General features: G+C 55.1%; 1 protein-coding gene across 3 annotated transcripts; it reads right to left on the bottom strand.

Annotated features, from left to right (window-relative positions):
• Positions 1-418: 418 nt before the first annotated feature.
• TAFA5 (TAFA chemokine like family member 5) lies at positions 419-17,524 on the bottom strand. Of its 3 annotated transcripts, none has more exons than XM_078871656.1 (4): positions 17,204-17,524; positions 4,468-4,617; positions 3,103-3,267; positions 419-1,193 (listed from the first exon to the last, which is right to left on the bottom strand). In XM_078871656.1, the coding sequence occupies exons 1-3, from the start codon at positions 17,319-17,321 to the stop codon at positions 3,134-3,136; spliced, it is 402 nt and encodes a 133-aa protein (XP_078727782.1). In that variant the 5' UTR covers positions 17,322-17,524; the 3' UTR covers positions 419-1,193; positions 3,103-3,133. The 3 variants fall into 3 exon arrangements, with proteins under 3 accessions (XP_078727782.1, XP_078727781.1, XP_078727780.1); XM_078871655.1 differs by having other exon boundaries at positions 3,122-3,267; XM_078871654.1 differs by having other exon boundaries at positions 3,140-3,267.
• Between the last annotated feature and the right edge of the window lie 285 nt (positions 17,525-17,809).

The raw sequence follows: 17,809 nt of genomic DNA, 5'->3' as shown, positions 1-17,809 counted from the left end.
CCGGCCGCCTTTGTCTCCCCAGTGGCGATGTTTACACACCACACCAGGTATTCGTGTGAGGCCCAGGGCCGGTTCAGATAATCGTCATTGGTGTTGGGCGTCAGCCTGAATCGATCTCGGGTCGTCAGGTTCGTAGCGCAGCGCGCTAACCGCTACACTAGCGATCCACACCACCACCACCACTATAATCACCATCACCGCCACCACCAACACTATAATCACCACCAGCCCTACAGTCACCATCACGAACGACCACGTGCGCCCCGTCTTACGCCCCACTCTCCCTATACCCCCTCGCCGCCGCCTCTACCCCCTCGCTTCCGCCTCTACCCCCTCGCTGCCGCCTCTACCCCCTCGCTGCCGGGAGTGAATCTCACGGGGACTCGGGAGAGGGAGAGGAGCGACTTTATTTGACTCCGCGAGCACCGGGGGTGGGGGAGGAGGAGGAGTGTGGGAGGGGGGGTGGGGGTCCGGGACCCCCTCCGTGACCCCCTCCGTGAGCCCCGTGACCAGCTCGTCAGCGACCACCGCACCTCGTTCGTGTCCACGCGCGCCACGTGGGGACGCGCGGCGGCTGCCGTGAGGGTCCGACGAGAGCTGCGGTTCCGTTCCGAGCCGTGCAGCAGCAGCTGCAGCAGCTTCTGCAGCTGTGCTGAGTTCCGTTGCGGCTGTAGCAGTCGAGACACACGAGGCCCTGGAGCTGCTCGAGCTGCTGCTGCTGCCGTGAGTTCCACAGCAGCTGTGACTGCATCATGTCATTTGTTTCGCTTTTTTTTGTCTTTGTGGTGACCCAGGCTGGGTGCCCCAGACTGCCCAGGCTGGGTGCCCCAGACTATCCAAACTGCCCAGACTGGGTGCCCCAGATTGCCCAGGCTGCCCAGGCTGGGTGCCCCAGACTGCCCAGGCTGGGTGCCCAAGGCCACTCCGCCGAACGAGACTCGGTCCTGCTTGGGCCCCCTGAGTTCACACCGCTGGCTCACGGAGAATCGTATCGTCGTCCCACGATGCGCCACTGCGCCTGCGAAGCGCTGGAGATGCAGTCGCCGACATCGGCTGCCTCAGCCAACACGCGCACAGCAGCAGGGGCAGTGCAGCTGGGCAGCAGCAGGGGGTAGTGCAGCTGGGCAGCAGCAGGGGGTAGTGCAGCTGGGCAGCAGCAGGGGGTAGTGCTTGTGGTCGAAGTGTCACGACACCTGTCGGGGTAGGGCGGTGTGGGGGGAGAGAGGGGCGGGGTTGGGGGGGGGGACACTGGAGGCGACACCTGGGCTCGTTGCTGTCTCACCAGCAACACGTGATGCTGTGTGTGTGTGTAGTGCTGTGTGTGTGTAGTGCTGTGTGTGTGTAGTGCTGTGTGTGTGTGTAGTGCTGTGTGTGTGTAGTGCTGTGTGTGTGTAGTGCTGTGTGTGTGTGTAGTGCTGTGTGTGTGTAGTGCTGTGTGTATGTATGTAGTGCTGTGTGTGTGTAGTGCTGTGTGTGTGTGTGTGTAGTGCTGTGTGTGTGTAGTGCTGTGTGTGTGTAGTGCTGTGTGTGTGTAGTGTGTGTGTGTGTAGTGCTGTGTGTGTGTAGTGCTGTGTGTGTGTGTAGTGCTGTGTGTGTGTGTAGTGCTGTGTGTGTGTGTAGTGCTGTGTGTGTGTGTAGTGCTGTGTGTGTGTAGTGCTGTGTGTGTGTGTGTAGTGTGTGTGTGTGTAGTGCTGTGTGTGTGTAGTGCGTGTGTGTGTAGTGCTGTGTGTGTGTGTAGTGCTGTGCGTGTGTGTAGTGCTGTGCGTGTGTGTAGTGCTGTGTGTGTGTGTAGTGCTGTGTGTGTGTAGTGCTGTGTGTGTGTAGTGCTGTGTGTGTGTGTAGTGCTGTGTGTGTGTAGTGCTGTGTGTGTGTATAGTGCTGTGTGTGTGTGTAGTGTGTGTGTGTAGTGCTGTGTGTGTGTGTGTGTAGTGCTGTGTGTGTGTATAGTGCTGTGTGTGTGTAGTGCTGTGTGTGTGTAGTGCTGTGTGTGTGTGTGTAGTGCTGTGTGTGTGTATAGTGCTGTGTGTGTGTAGTGCTGTGTGTGTGTAGTGCTGTGTGTGTGTGTAGTGCTGTGTGTGTGTATAGTGCTGTGTGTGTGTATAGTGCTGTGTGTGTGTGTAGTGCTGTGTGTGTGTGTGTAGTGCTGTGTGTGTGTATAGTGCTGTGTGTGTGTGTAGTGTGTGTGTGTGTAGTGCTGTGTGTGTGTGTAGTGCTGTGTGTGTGTGTGTAGTGCTGTGTGTGTGTAGTGTGTGTGTGTAGTGCTGTGTGTGTAGTGCTGTGTGTGTGTAGTGCTGTGTGTGTGTGTAGTACTGTGTGTGTGTGTAGTGCTGTGTGTGTGTAGTGCTGTGTGTGTGTAGTGCTGTGTGTGTGTATAGTGCTGTGTGTGTGTGTAGTGCTGTGTGTGTGTAGTGCTGTGTGTGTGTAGTGCTGTGTGTGTGTAGTGCTGTGTGTGTGTGTAGTACTGTGTGTGTGTGTAGTGCTGTGTGTGTGTAGTGCTGTGTGTGTGTAGTGCTGTGTGTGTGTATAGTGCTGTGTGTGTGTGTAGTGCTGTGTGTGTGTAGTGCTGTGTGTGTGTAGTGCTGTGTGTGTGTAGTGCTGTGTGTGTGTATAGTGCTGTGTGTGTGTGTAGTGCTGTGTGTGTGTAGTGCTGTGTGTGTGTGTAGTACTGTGTGTGTGTGTAGTGCTGTGTGTGTGTAGTGCTGTGTGTGTGTAGTGCTGTGTGTGTGTGTAGTGCTGTGTGTGTGTAGTGCTGTGTGTGTGTGTAGTGCTGTGTGTGTGTAGTGCTGTGTGTGTGTGTACTCGTGTGTGTGTGTAGTGCTGTGTGTGTAGTGCTGTGTGTGTGTGTAGTGCTGTGTGTGTGTGTAGTGCTGTGTGTGTGTAGTGCTGTGTGTGTGTAGTGCTGTGTGTGTAGTGCTGTGTGTGTGTAGCGCTGTGTGTGTGTAGTGCTGTGTGTGTATGTAGTGCTGTGTGTAGTGTGTACTGCTGTGTGTGTGTGTAGTGCCGTGTGTGTGTAGTGTGTGTACTGCTGTGTGTGTGTAGTGCTGTGTGTGTGTAGTGTGTGTACTGCTGTGTGTGTGTACTGCTGTGTGTGTGTGTGTTTACCACTGCGTGGGTGCTGTACCGGCGCGGGCTGCTATACCGTGGTGGTCTTGGTGCGCCCTCCGGGCTGCGTGCAGGTCCATCCCGCCTGGTTGGCGAGCACGGCGCACTGCTCGCCCGCAGCGCACGGACGCATCTCGCACCACTGCCGACCGCGGATCACGCGCGCTGCCACAAAGACAAAGGCACCCCGTGTAGCGTTAGCAGACTGTTGGGGCAAGTGCGGTTAGCGAGTTGAAAGATGTGAAGGCCGGCACGGCACACGAGGGGGTGGGTGGCCAGCACCACGTCCCGGCCGACTTTGTCTCTTCATTATCGGATGTTTGCACGTAGCACCAGCTACGCAGTGGAGGCTTAGTCGGCACACACGCAGACAGCATCTCTCACACACGCAGCGTCAGCGTCACACGCACAGCGTCACACGCACAGCGTCACACGCACAGCGTCACACGCACAGCGTCACACGCACAGCGTCACACGCACAGCGTCACACGCACAGCGTCACACGCACAGCGTCACACGCACAGCGTCACACGCACAGCGTCACACGCACAGCGTCACACGCACAGCGTCACACGCACAGCGTCACACGCACAGCGTCACACGCACAGCGTCACACGCACAGCGTCACACGCACAGCGTCACACGCACACACGCACACACGCACACACGCACACACGCACACACGCACACACGCACACACGCACACACGCACAGCGTCACACGCACACACGCACAGCGTCACACGCACACACGCACAGCGTCACACGCACACACGCACAGCGTCACACGCACACACGCACAGCGTCACACGCACACACGCACACACGCACAGCGTCACACGCACACACGCACAGCGTCACACGCACACACGCACAGCGTCACACGCACACACGCACAGCGTCACACGCACACACGCACAGCGTCACACGCACACACACACAGCGTCACACGCACACACACACAGCGTCACACGCACACACACACAGCGTCACACGCACACACACACAGCGTCACACGCACACACACACAGCGTCACACGTACACACAGCGTCACACGCACACACAGCGTCACACGCACACACAGCGTCACACGCACACACAGCGTCACACACACACACAGCGTCACACACACACACAGCGTCACACACACACACAGCGTCACACACGCTCACGCAGCTCTCAACCCTCTCCCTGCTCTTCTCCTCCCCCGCTCCCTCCCCCCCTTGGTTTCCCCTCGCCCCGCCCCTCCCACCTAGGGTGAGTGTGCCCCTGTAGGGGCGGGTGGGTCCCTGTAGGGGCGGGTGGGTCCCTGTAGGGGCGGGTGGGTCCCTGTAGGGGCGGGTGGGTCCCTGTAGGGCGCCTCACCCTCCACGCAGGCCGGCCGGGCCCTGGTGGTGCCGGCGATGTGGCCCCTCCGGCAGGCGCAGCGCGCCGTCTGGCGCGCCACCGTGCGGGCCACGTCGGAGCCATCTCGGTCCAGGGCCACCACCTCGCACGTGCCCACAGCCAGCTGGCCTGCACGGGGGGGGGGGGCACGGGGGGGGCACGGGGAGGGGGGGGGGGCACGGGGGGGGGGCACGGGGAGGGGGGGGCACGGGGAGGGGGGGCACGGGGGGGGGGCACGGGGGGGGGGCGGTGAAAACCCTTGGACCTCACTCTTCTCACGCTCTCTCTCTCTGTACTCTCCCCTCCCTCTCTTCATACCAAGGCCGTAATTATAATAAATAATGGGGGGACGACGACACATCCCCCCCCCCCCAATATTCAAATATGGTCAAAATGTCCCCCCCAATTTTTGGCTATAAAATAGATTTCTGTTTAGAATATTTTGGTTATGGTTGTACTTTATTAATCCCTAATCTCTGCCATTACATACAATGAAACAAACAAGAAAAGGTAAAAAAAACAGAGCAATGTCATTCAGTACACTATTAGACATTATTGTAAAATAAATCAATAAAGTCCATCCTATGTGTTAGTGCTTTTTTAATATTTTAGGCAGGAAATTCGTTTTCAAATGTAGATTTGGTCCCCCCCAATGTTGACTTCATGGCTACAGCCTTGCCTTATACTCTCCCCTCCCTCTCTCTGTTCTCTCTTCTCTCTTCTCTCTCTCTCTCTTTTGTTCACGATCAGAGGAAACAAGAAGATGCTCGGTGTAGTCGGCACTTTGCTTCGTTCATCATTTCGTTTCTTTTTTCAATGCTTTGCTTTATGTGCCCCCCCCCCCCCCTTTATAAATGAAATATTTCACAAAACATTTCACGCTCTGCTCTCCTCCTTCTTACCCCTTCGCTCTCTCTCTACCCCCCCTCTACCCCCTCTCTCTCTACCCCCTCTCTCTCTCTCTCTACCCCCTACCCCCTCTCTCTACCCCCTCTCTCTACCCCCCTCTCTCTCTACCCCCCCTCTACCCCCTCTCTCTCTACCCCCTCTCTCTCTCTCTACCCCCTACCCCCTCTCTCTACCCCCTCTCTCTCTACCCCCTCTCTCTACCCCCCCCCTCTCTCTACCCCCCCTCTCTCTACCCTCCCTCTCTCTCTCTCTACCCCCTACCCCCTCTCTCTACCCCCCCCCTCTCTCTCTACTCCTTCCCTCTCTCTACCCCCTCTCTCTACCCCCCCTCTCTCTACCCCCTCGCTCTCTACCTCCTCTCTCTCTACCCCCCCTCTCTCTACCCCCTCGCTCTCTACCCCCTCTCTCTGTACGCTCCCCTCGCTTTGGGTTCCACGTTTCAAGGTGAGAGAATGACGGGGTCACGTGACCCCTAATTTCCACTAACCACCTCCCACGCATTCATCACCACCAGCCGCGTGTCCATCAACATCAACAACATCAACACCAACACCAACAACATTAACACCAACAACATCAAAAACATTACCATTAACACCAACAACATTAACATCATCGCCACCACCAACACCAACAACATTAACATCATCATCACCATTAACACCATCAACATCGTCATCATCATCATAATTATCATCACGATACTTTGTGGTGTGTGCTCTGTGCACTGTGTGCACTGTTTGTGAATCATCATCATCATCATCAGCCAAAGTCCATCCAATGCTGGAAGAAGATCAATGTGATGATTCCTCTACCCTGTGTGTGCGTTCTTTAATCCACGTCTTCCCCTCTGTCTCAGTGGCATCATCACCATGGTCTATCCACTCATGGATGTAGATCAGTGCAGTAGGAGGAGATGTTGCTGCTGCTCTGTGTGATCCCAATTGGATCATTTGCGGGTACATTTATCAGCAATGGAAGGTTTTAGCCAATAGCAGTTCCACAGTGTGTGTGTGGGTTGAGCTATGGGAGGAAACTGAAGTTGCCGGAGGAAACACGTGCAGAACAAGAGGCGAGGAATGACAAACTTAAAGATCACCCACGTAGCTTGTTGACAGATTATTGGGGCAAGTGCGATTAGCAAACACCTGTGAAGACCAGCACGGCACACGAGGGGGAGGGTGGCCAGCACCACACCTTTGCCCAGCGGTGATGTTCACACATCACACCATGTACTCATGTAAGGCTATGTATGTCAAGCCTAGTTCACATATTCATCACTCACACTCTCTCACACTCTCACTCACACTCTCTCACACTCACTCACACTCTCTCACACTCTCTCACACTCTCACACTCACTCACACTCTCTCACACTCTCTCACACTCTCTCACACTCACTCACACTGCTCTCACACTCTGCAGACCAGGGGAGAACACTCCAACTCCACACTCTCTCACACTCACTCACACTCTCTCACACTCTCTCACACTCTCTCACACTCACTCACACTCTCTCACACTCTCTCACACTCACTCACACTCTGCAGGGCAGGAGAGAACACACCAACTCCACACTCTCTCACACTCTCTCACACTCTGCAGAGCAGGAGATAACACTCCAACTCCACAGTCGGCAATTGAACCCAGCCGCGTGTTCCCGTGAGGCGGATCCCCCCCTGGGGCCGTCACCCTCCTCACGCCTGCAGCCAAGCCACCGCATTGGACCCTCCCCGTCCGCCCCCGCACCCACCTTTGACGCGATCCCGCTACGAGGAGGTGGCAGTGCCACCCAGCAGGCGGCCAGCAACGGTCGGTGGCGAGGAGATGTTGACTACCTCGCCTGGTGTGCAGGATGTCCGTGGGTTCGATCCCGACCCTGACGCCTGCTGCTGCTGTATATTTGTGTGTGGCTAGGAGATGTTGACTACCTCGCCTGGTGTGCAGGATGTCATGGGTTCGATCCCGACCCTGACGCCTGCTGTATATTTGGAGTTTGCGTCTCTCTTCATGTGGTGAGATGTTGACTGCCTCGCCTGGTGTACAGCAGGTCGTGGATTCGATCCCGACGCTGACGCCTGCTGCTGTATATGTGGAGTCTGCGGTGTCTCTCTCCACGTGGTGAGATGTTAACTACCTCGCCTGGTGTACAGGAGGTCGTGGGTTCGATCCTGACGCTGACGCCTGCTGCTGTATACGTGGAGTCTGCGGTGTCTCTCTCCACGTGGTCAGATGTTAACTACCTCGCCTGGTGTACAGGAGGTCGTGGGTTCGATCCCGACGCTGACGCCTTCTGCTGTATACGTGGAGTCTGCGGTGTCTCTCTCTCTCCCCGTGGTCGCGTGGATGTTGCTCCGGGTCCTCCGGTTTCCCCCGCCACGTGTAGAATCAACGTGCGTGTGGAGGTTTTCGGCTGCTCTACATCTCCACTGTGTATGTGCGGTGCGCGTGTCTCTCTCCACGTGGGTCGCGTGGGGGGGGTTTGTCTCCGGGTCCTCTCAGTGTTTCCCCTCCACATCTAGAATCTTGCGTCCTGTGGCTGCTGTAAATGTCCACGTGACGAGACACTTCGTCGAGCGATCACTGGTGGCCAGGTCGCTTCTGATAAAGAGCTGTACAGCTCAGTGCGACTTACCTGGTTAAAAAAATGTGTTTAGTTTTTAATAGTTTTAACAACAACTGGCGCATTAAAAGCGTGCACACCGCGTGGCAAAGTAATCAGTTTTGCTATGTCGGGTGGTGGAGGGTCTTAACGGCACAGATTTGGCCAGATCATCACGTGGCAAACCACAATAACCACATTCCTGCGGAGGGAGCTGGTAGGAACGTTGGGTTGCTCGGTCAATGGCCAGGGTCAACGGCGGCGTGGTGTATTCCGCAAATATGCCCGACTGTGAGGGCGGGCATAAGCCGGCGTGAGTAGGTTAAACGTTGAGTTTTATAAGGGCACCACGGGGTGACCAGCCCCTCCCCACCCAGCCCCACCCCTCCCACCTCCCACCCAGCCCCACCCTCCCCACCCAGCCCCTCCCCACCCAGCCCCTCCCCACCCTCCCCACCCAGCCCCTCCCCACCCAGCTCCTTCCTCCCCACCCAGCCCCTCCCTCCCCACCCAGCCCAGCCCCACCCCTCCCACCCTCTCCCCACCCAGCCCCTCCCTGCCCGACGGACACAATAATCCCCTGTGGGCTGGTGTAAGCAGGAGGTTCCTACCAGTACACATCTATAATGATGAGTTGACGTGATCGAGCGTCGATCAGGAGAGACTCGGACACCCCGAGGGAGCGCTCAGTGTGCGAGTGGACGAGAAGAGGGAGGGGTGGACAAGAAGCCACGATCATCCACGTGGTGTGACAAGCATCGCCCTTCAAATCGTCTCCCACTCCACGAGGAGTAAATCACCAATCAGAGCGATCTCGGCACGTGACTGCCCCGCGACCACCGCACGTCATTGGCGCATCGCTCTCGCAGAGACAGAGAGAGAGGACGACTCAAGAGATAGAGACTGAGAGAGAGGACGACTCGGAGAGAGAGAGGACGACTTAACAGAAACAGAGAGGACGACTACGAGAGAGAGAAAGGACGACTCGGAGGCGCCAGGAGGAGGAACCACACAGGAGGGAAGGCAGCAGCAGCAGCCACGCGGTGACCAGTCGGCGTTACCACCATTTGCCCAAGCTTTGCGGCCCTCTACGTATCAAGATTCGCCGTTTTTACGGGGTGCGAGAAAACAGGAAAAGCCACGCGATCGAGGAGGGGGGGGGGGGCATCGCCCTCTTCCTCACAGATGGAACAGATGGAACAGATGACTTTAGCCCGCACTCGGGTGTACCACCTTCCCCTGGCCAGCCACGAACCCCGTCTGCGTTTGCTCCACCAACCCTCGCTGCCCCGCTGGGTTACAGGCAGCCACACGCAGCAGCACAAGCACCCACCAGCACTACCAAGCACGCTGGTTGTTCACTGTCAAAGCAGAGGAGGAGGAGGGGGGGGCACCAGCTGTTGCAACTCAGTTAGCGAGCCCTATTTGCTGCAAATGCACTCGGCAATGAAATAGCCGCACGGTGACACACCGACCCGAATAACTACGAAAGGCACCGACATCACGCACGGCGCACACACACACACACCAACCCCATCCTACACACCCGTAGACAAGGATCCCCCGTGTAGCCTTAACAGACTGTTGGGGCAAGTGCTGTGAGCGATCATCTATGAAGGACGGAACGGCACACGAGGGGGTGGGTGGCGAGCACCACGCCCGGCCGCCTTTGTCTCCCCAGTGGCGATGTTTTACATGCTGCACCAGGTATTCATTTGAGGACCGGTTTAGATAATCGTCACTGGTTCTGGCCGTGAGCGGGAATCGAACCCGGGTCGCAAGGTTCATAGCGCAGCGCGCTAACCACTACACCCCACCCCACATACCACACACCACGCACCAACTCACTCACACCAACTCACTCACACCAACTCACTCACACCAACTCACTCACACCAACTCACTCACACCAACTCACTCACACCAACTCACTCACACCAACTCACTCACACCACTCACTCACACCAACTCACTCACACCAACTCACTCACACCAACTCACTCCAACTCACACCAACTCTCTCACTCCAACTCACTCACACCAACTCACACCAACTCACTCACACCAACTCACACCAACTCACTCACACCAACTCACTCACTCCAACTCACACCAACTCACTCACACCAACTCACTCACACCAACTCACACCAACTCACTCACACCAACTCACACCAACTCTCTCACTCCAACTCACACCAACTCACTCACACCAACTCACTCCAACTCACACCAACTCTCTCACTCCAACTCACTCACACCATCTCACTCACACCAACTCACACCAACTCTCTCACTCCAACTCACACCAACTCACTCACACCAACTCACATTAACTCACTCACACCAACTCACTCACTCCAACTCAATCACTCCAACTCACTCACACCAACTCACTCACACCACTCACTCACTCACACCAACTCACTCACACCAACTCACTACCACTCACACCAACTCACTCCAACTCACTCACACCAACTCACTCACTCCAACTCACACCAACTCACTCACACCAACTCACTCCAACTCACACCAACTCTCTCACTCCAACTCACTCACACCAACTCACACCAACTCTCTCACTCCAACTCACACCAACTCACTCACACCAACTCACATTAACTCACTCACACCAACTCACTCACTCCAACTCAATCACTCCAACTCACTCACACCAACTCACTCACACCACTCACTCACTCACACCAACTCACTCACACCAACTCACTACCACTCACACCAACTCACTCCAACTCACTCACACCAACTCACTCACTCCAACTCACACCAACTCACTCACACCAACTCACTCCAACTCACACCAACTCACTCACACCAACTCACTCATTCCAACTCACACCAACTCACTCACACCAACTCACACCAACTCACACCAACTCACTCACACCAACTCACACCAACTCACTCACACCAACTCACTCACACCAACTCACTCATTCCAACTCACACCAACTCACTCACTCCAACTCACACCAACTCACTCACACCAACTCACACCAACTCACACCAACTCACTCACACCAACTCACTCACACCAACTCACACCAACTCTCTCACTCCAACTCACACCAACTCACTCACACCAACTCACTCACACCAACTCACACTAACTCACTCACACTAACTCACTCACTCCAACTCACTCACACCAACTCACTCACACCAACTCACTCACTCCAACTCACTCACACCAACTCACTCACTCCAACTGACTCACACCAACTCACACCAACTCACTCGCACCAACTCACTCACTCCAACTCACTCACACCAACTCACTCACTCCAACTCACTCACACCAACTCACTCACTCCAACTGACTCACACCAACTCACTCGCACCAACTCACTCGCACCAACTCACTCGCACCAACTCACTCGCACCAACTCACTCGCACCAACTCACTCACTCCAACTCACTCACACCAACTCACTCACTCCAACTCACTCGCACCAACTCACTCGCACCAACTCACTCGCACCAACTCACTCGCACCAACTCACTCACACCAACTCACTCACTCCAACTCACTCACACCAACTCACTCACTCCAACTGACTCGCACCAACTCACTCGCACCAACTCACTCGCACCAACTCACTCGCACCAACTCACTCGCACCAACTCACTCGCACCAACTCACTCGCACCAACTCACTCGCACCAACTCACTCGCACCAACTCACTCGCACCAACTCACTCGCACCAACTCACTCGCACCAACTCACTCGCACCAACTCACTCGCACCAACTCACTCGCACCAACTCACTCGCACCAACTCACTCGCACCAACTCACTCGCACCAACTCACTCGCACCAACTCACTCGCACCAACTCACTCGCACCAACTCACTCACACCAACTCACTCACTCACACCAACTCACTCACTCACACCAACTCACTCCAACTCACACCAACTCACTCACTCACACCAACTCACTCACTCACACCAACTCACTCACACCAACTCACTCACACCAACTCACTCACACCAACTCACTCACTCACACCAACTCACTCACTCACACCAACTCACTCCAACTCACACCAACTCACTCACTCACACCAACTCACTCACTCACACCAACTCACTCCAACTCACACCAACTCACTCACTCACACCAACTCACTCACTCACACCAACTCACTCCAACTCACACCAACTCACTCACTCACACCAACTCACTCACTCACACCAACTCACTCACACCAACTCACTCACACCAACTCACTCACACCAACTCACTCACTCACACCAACTCACTCACTCACACCAACTCACTCCAACTCACACCAACTCACTCACTCACACCAACTCACTCACTCACACCAACTCACTCACTCACACCAACTCACTCACTCACACCAACTCACTCACTCACTCCAACTCATTCACTCCCACCAACTCACTCACTCCAACCAACTCACACCAACTCAAGGCGCACGAGGGGGGGGGGGGGTCGTGGGTGGTCATCAACCAGCGCTGATGTTCGTACACACCGCAACGGTTACTCAGTTGAGGCCGAATCGACCTAGGGGAGGCCCATGACCTGGATTTGAACTCAGGATCGCCGCGTTCGTTTGCTAGCTCGTAACATCGAGTACACTCACAGTACACGCAGCACACACGCAGTACACAACAGCACAGTAGTGAGAGTACACATCGTACAGTGCACACAGAGCACGCCACAACGACAAAGATCCCCCGTGTAGCCTTAACAGACTGTTGGGGCAAGTGCTGTTAGCGAGCCCCTATGAAGGCCTGCACGGCACACGAGGGAGTGGGTGGCCAGAACCACGCCCGGCCGCCTTTGTCTCCACAGTGGCGATGTTAACACACTGCACCGGGGTACTCATTTGAGGCTAAGTCGACCTAGGGGAGGAGGCCCAGGACCGGTTCGGAAAATCGTCACCGGTGTTGACCGTGAGCAGGAATCGAACTCGAGTGGGCGGGTTCGTAGCGCAGCGCGCTAACCACTAACACCGCTGGCGATGCGTCTTGCAGTCCTTCAACATTACACACACAGTACACACTCAGTACACACTCAGTACACACTCAGTACACACACAGTACACACACACACAGTACACACACACAGCATACACACAGTACACACAGTACACACACAGCACACACACACAGTACACACACACAGTACACACACAGTACACACACACACAGTACACACACAGTACACACAGTACACTCAGCACACACACAGTACACACACACACAGCACACACAGCACACACACAGTACACACAGTACACTCAGCACACACAGTACACACAGCACACACACAGCACACACACTCAGCACACACACTCAGCACACACACACACACAGCACACACACACAGCACACAGTACACACAGTGCACTCAGCACACACAGCACACACACAGTACACACACACAGTACACACACACAGTACACACACAGTACACACACACACATAGTACACACAGTGCACTCAGCACACACAGCACACACACAGTACACACAGTGCACTCAGCACACACAGCACACACACAGTACACACACACAGTACACACACACACATAGTACACACACACACAGTACACACACTCAGCACACACACACAGCACACACAGCACACACACAGTATACACAGCACACACACTCAGCACACACACTCAGCACACACACATAGTACACACAGTACACTCAGCACACACAGTACACACACAGTACACACACACACATAGTACACTCAGCACACTCAGCACACACACAGTACACACAGTACACACAGCACACAGCACACACACAGTACACTCAGCACACACAGCACACACACAGTACACACAGTACACACAACACACACAGCACACACACAGTACACACAGTACACTCAGCACACACAGCACACACACAGTACACACACACAGTAGACACACACATCACACACAGTACACACAGTACACACACACACAGCACACACACAGTACACACAGTACACACACACATCACACACACACAGCACACACACAGCACACACAATACACACACAGCACACACACAGCACACACACACAGCACACACAGACAGCATACACACACAGCACACACACAGCACACACTCAGCACACACAGCACACACACAGCACACACACAGCACACACACATCACACACACAGCACGCACACAGCACACACACATCACACACACATCACACACACAGCACACACACACAGCACACACACACAGCACACACACACAGCACACACACACAGCACACACACACACCACACACAGGAGTAGTAGTCGTAGTAGGAGTCATAGGGGGCTTTCGCGACCAATATCATCCATAAGAGGTCTTTTTTCTGGGTGGTGAGATCGCGTCAATATATAAATGAGTGTCGTTAAACCGGCACCACAAAAACACCGCCAATTAGTGCGGGTTGTCACGTAAACAGAACGGGCCAATTTGTTACTCGTACAGCACTTAGTGGATTTGCTCTGCAGCACACAGCCGGTTAGTGCTGCACTCGTGACGAATCGGCCACATTCCGTGTACATCACACACCTCGCTATTCGGCTGTGTCGGGTGGTGGCGGGTTTAACGACACATTTCTATATTTACGCGATCGAACCCCCAAAAGACCCGTGAGTGTGCACCACGAGATACGTTTTCGACAACAGCGTAAGCTAACAACAACAACAACAAAATACGCCGTTTTAATTTTTATAGTTTTTTTAGGAAAATGCTTTCATTTACGTTCCACTTTTGATTTGAATTTCATTACAGCGGCGACGTTCACATGTGTGCACATTGGCACGAGGCAGAGAGGAACGTGGAAACCACCAATGACGACACGTGCAGTGTACACCGCCGGGTTCTGCCCCTGGGTGGCGATGGTGGTGGTGATGGTGATGAAGAGGGCGATGATGGTGGTGATGATGATGAAGAGGGCGATGGTGGTGGTGGTGGTGATGAAGAGGGCGATGGTGGTGATGATGATGATGAAGAGGGCGATGGTGGTGGTGGTGATGAAGAGGGCGATGGTGGTGATGATGATGAAGGCGATGGTGGTGGTGATGATGATGAAGAGGGCGATGGTGGTGATGATGATAATGAAGAGGGCGATGGTGGTGATGATGAAGAGGGTGATGGTGGTGATGATGATGAAGAGGGCGATGGTGGTGGTGATGATGAAGAGGGCGATGATGGTGATGATGAAGGCGATGGTGGTGATGATGATGAAGAGGGCGATGGTGGTGGTGATGATGAAGAGGGCGATGGTGATGATGATGAAGAGGGCGATGGTGGTGATGATGATGAAGAGGGCGATGGTGATGATGATGAAGAGGGCGATGATGGTGATGATGAAGAGGGCGATGTTGGTGATGATGATGAAGAGAACGATGTTGCAAAGAGGTCGCGACGAAGCTGCGAGTGGCCGCAATTTGCGAAGACGGTGATCGCGCCCCGACAGCGTGAAATACTCGAGACCGCGACGACGACGACGATGTGAGCCGGGCACAGAGGAGGCGCCTTCAATAATCATCGCCTCGGTGTGAACAGTGGGAGACGAATCGAATAGTGGGGCCCGGACCTCACACAAGCCGCACCACCCCCCCACCCCCTTCCTGAGCTGTTGACGTGGTGACTACGCCGACCGTGATGGTACCTCGTGTACTGTGTGTGTACTGTGTGTGTACTGTGTGTGTACACTGCGTGTGTGTACTGTGTGTGTACTGTGTGTGTACTTTGCGTGTACTGTGCGTGTACTCTGTGTGTGTACTGTGTGTGTATACTGTGTGTGTGCTGTGTGTGTCTACTGTGTGTGTACTCTGTGTGTGTGCTGTGTCTGTGTACTGTGTGTGTACTGTGTGTGTGTACTGTGTGTATACTGTGTGTATACTGTGTGTGTACTGTGTGTGTATTGTGTGTACTGTGTGTACTCTGTGTGTACTACTCTGTGTGTACTGTGTGTGTACTGTGTGTACTCTGTGTGTACTACTCTGTGTGTACTCTGCGTGTACTGTGTGTACTGTGTGTGTACTACTCTGTGTGTACTACTACTCTGTGTGTACTTTGTGTGTACTACTCTACGTGTACTACTCTGCGCGTGCTGTCTGTGTACTGTGTGTGTGTACTCTGTGTGTATTCTGCATGTACTCTGTGTGTCCACTCTGTGTACTGTGTGTGTACTACTCTGTGTGTACTCTCTGTGTACTGCACGTACTGTGTGTGTGTGTACTGCGTGTACTGTGTGTGTACTACTCTGTGTGTACTATGTGTACTTTCTGCGTGTACCATCACGCGCGGCCCTGTTCCTCAGCGTCACCACCACGTGTACTCTGTGTGTACTGTGTGTACTCTCTGTGTACTCTCTGTGTACTGTGTGTGTACTGTGTGTGTACTGTGTGTGTGTGTACTGCGTGTACTGTGTGTGTACTACTCTGTGTGTACTCTGTGTGTACTGTGTGTGTACTGTGTGTACTCTGCGTGTACTGTGTGTGTACTCTGTGTGTACTGTGTGTGTGTACTGTGTGTGTACTGCGTGTACTGTGGGTGTACTACTCTGTGTACTCTGTGTGTACTGTGTGTGTACTGTGTGTACTCTCTGCGTGTACTGTGTGTGTACTCTGTGTGTACTGTGTGTGTGTACTGTGTGTGTGTACTGCGTGTACTGCGTGTGTACTACTCTGTGTGTGTACTGTGTGTGTACTGCGTGTACTCTCTGCGTGTACCGTCACGCGCGGCCCTGTTCCTCAGCGTCACCACCACGTGTACTGTGTGCGTGTACTGTGTGCGTGTACTGTGTGCGTGTACTGTGTGCGTGTACTGTGTGCGTGTACTGTGTGCGTGTACTGTGTGCGTGTACTGTGTGCGTGTACTGTGTGCGTGTACTGTGTGCGTGTACTGTGTGCGTGTACTGTGTGCGTGTACTGTGTGCGTGTACTGTGTGCGTGTACTGTGTGCGTGTACTGTGTGCGTGTACTGTGTGCGTGTACTGTGTGCGTGTACTGTGTGCGTGTACTGTGTGCGTGTACTGTGTGCGTGTACTGTGTGCGTGTACTGTGTGCGTGTACTGTGTGCGTGTACTGTGTGCGTGTACTGTGTGCGTGTACTGTGTGCGTGTACTGTGTGCGTGTACTGTGTGCGTGTACTGTGTGCGTGTACTGTGTGCGTGTACTGTGTGCGTGTACCGTCACGCGCGGCCCTGTTCCTCAGCGTCACCACCACGAGGATCCCCGCTGCCGCCAGCGCCCCCAGGAGGCAGAGCGCGCGAGGCGGCGGCATCGGGGGGTCAGCCCAGGGGGGCATGGGGGGTCAGCCCAGGGGGGCATGGGGGGCCCCCCGCGGGGGGGGCGAGGGGGGGCCCCGTCAGGGGGTCCCTCCGGGGCCCCGCCCCTCCGTCATCCAGACGTCGCCTCCAGCTCGCTGCCGCGTCTCCATTCAGCCTCGAGTCGCTCCCCGGCCCCCCACGACTCTCCCCACGACTCTCCCCCCGGCTCTTCACGTCTCTCCCTCGGCCCCCTTCGACTCTCTCCCCGACTCTTCGAGCCTGTCCCCCCGGCTCTCTCCGCGGCTCTCCTCCCACCTGGCTCCCCCACGACTCTCCCCACGACTCTCCCCGGCTCTTCGAGCCTGTCCCCGGCTCTCTCCGCGGCTGTCCTCCCCCCCCCGGCTCTCCCTGCTGAGTCTCCTTCCCACGATCCGTTCAGCTCTTCAGGGCCGCGTGGACTCGGCGACTTTGTCGGCAGCTGCCATGGCGAGGAGAAACGAAGTGTCTTCACAGCAGTGGCGGTGGT

The sequence above is a fragment of the Lampetra fluviatilis genome, chromosome 32 (genome assembly GCF_964198595.1).
Source record: "Lampetra fluviatilis chromosome 32, kcLamFluv1.1, whole genome shotgun sequence".
Lineage (NCBI taxonomy): Eukaryota > Metazoa > Chordata > Hyperoartia > Petromyzontiformes > Petromyzontidae > Lampetra > Lampetra fluviatilis.
The sequence above is the reverse complement of the archived record's forward strand: the minus strand, read 5'-3'. Positions and strand labels throughout refer to the sequence as shown.

Bases quoted from the DNA above. Each gene is read 5' to 3' on its own strand.
- TAFA5 (XM_078871654.1), bottom strand. From the start codon at position 17,321: ATGCCCCCCTGGGCTGACCCCCCGATGCCGCCGCCTCGCGCGCTCTGC. The intron at 4,618-17,203 runs GTACACGCACAC...CCCCCCGTGCAG, and splicing joins GAACAGGGCCGCGCGTGACG to GCCAGCTGGCTGTGGGCACG. The intron at 3,268-4,467 runs GTGAGGCGCCCT...TCTTTGTGGCAG, and splicing joins CCGGCCGGCCTGCGTGGAGG to CGCGCGTGATCCGCGGTCGG.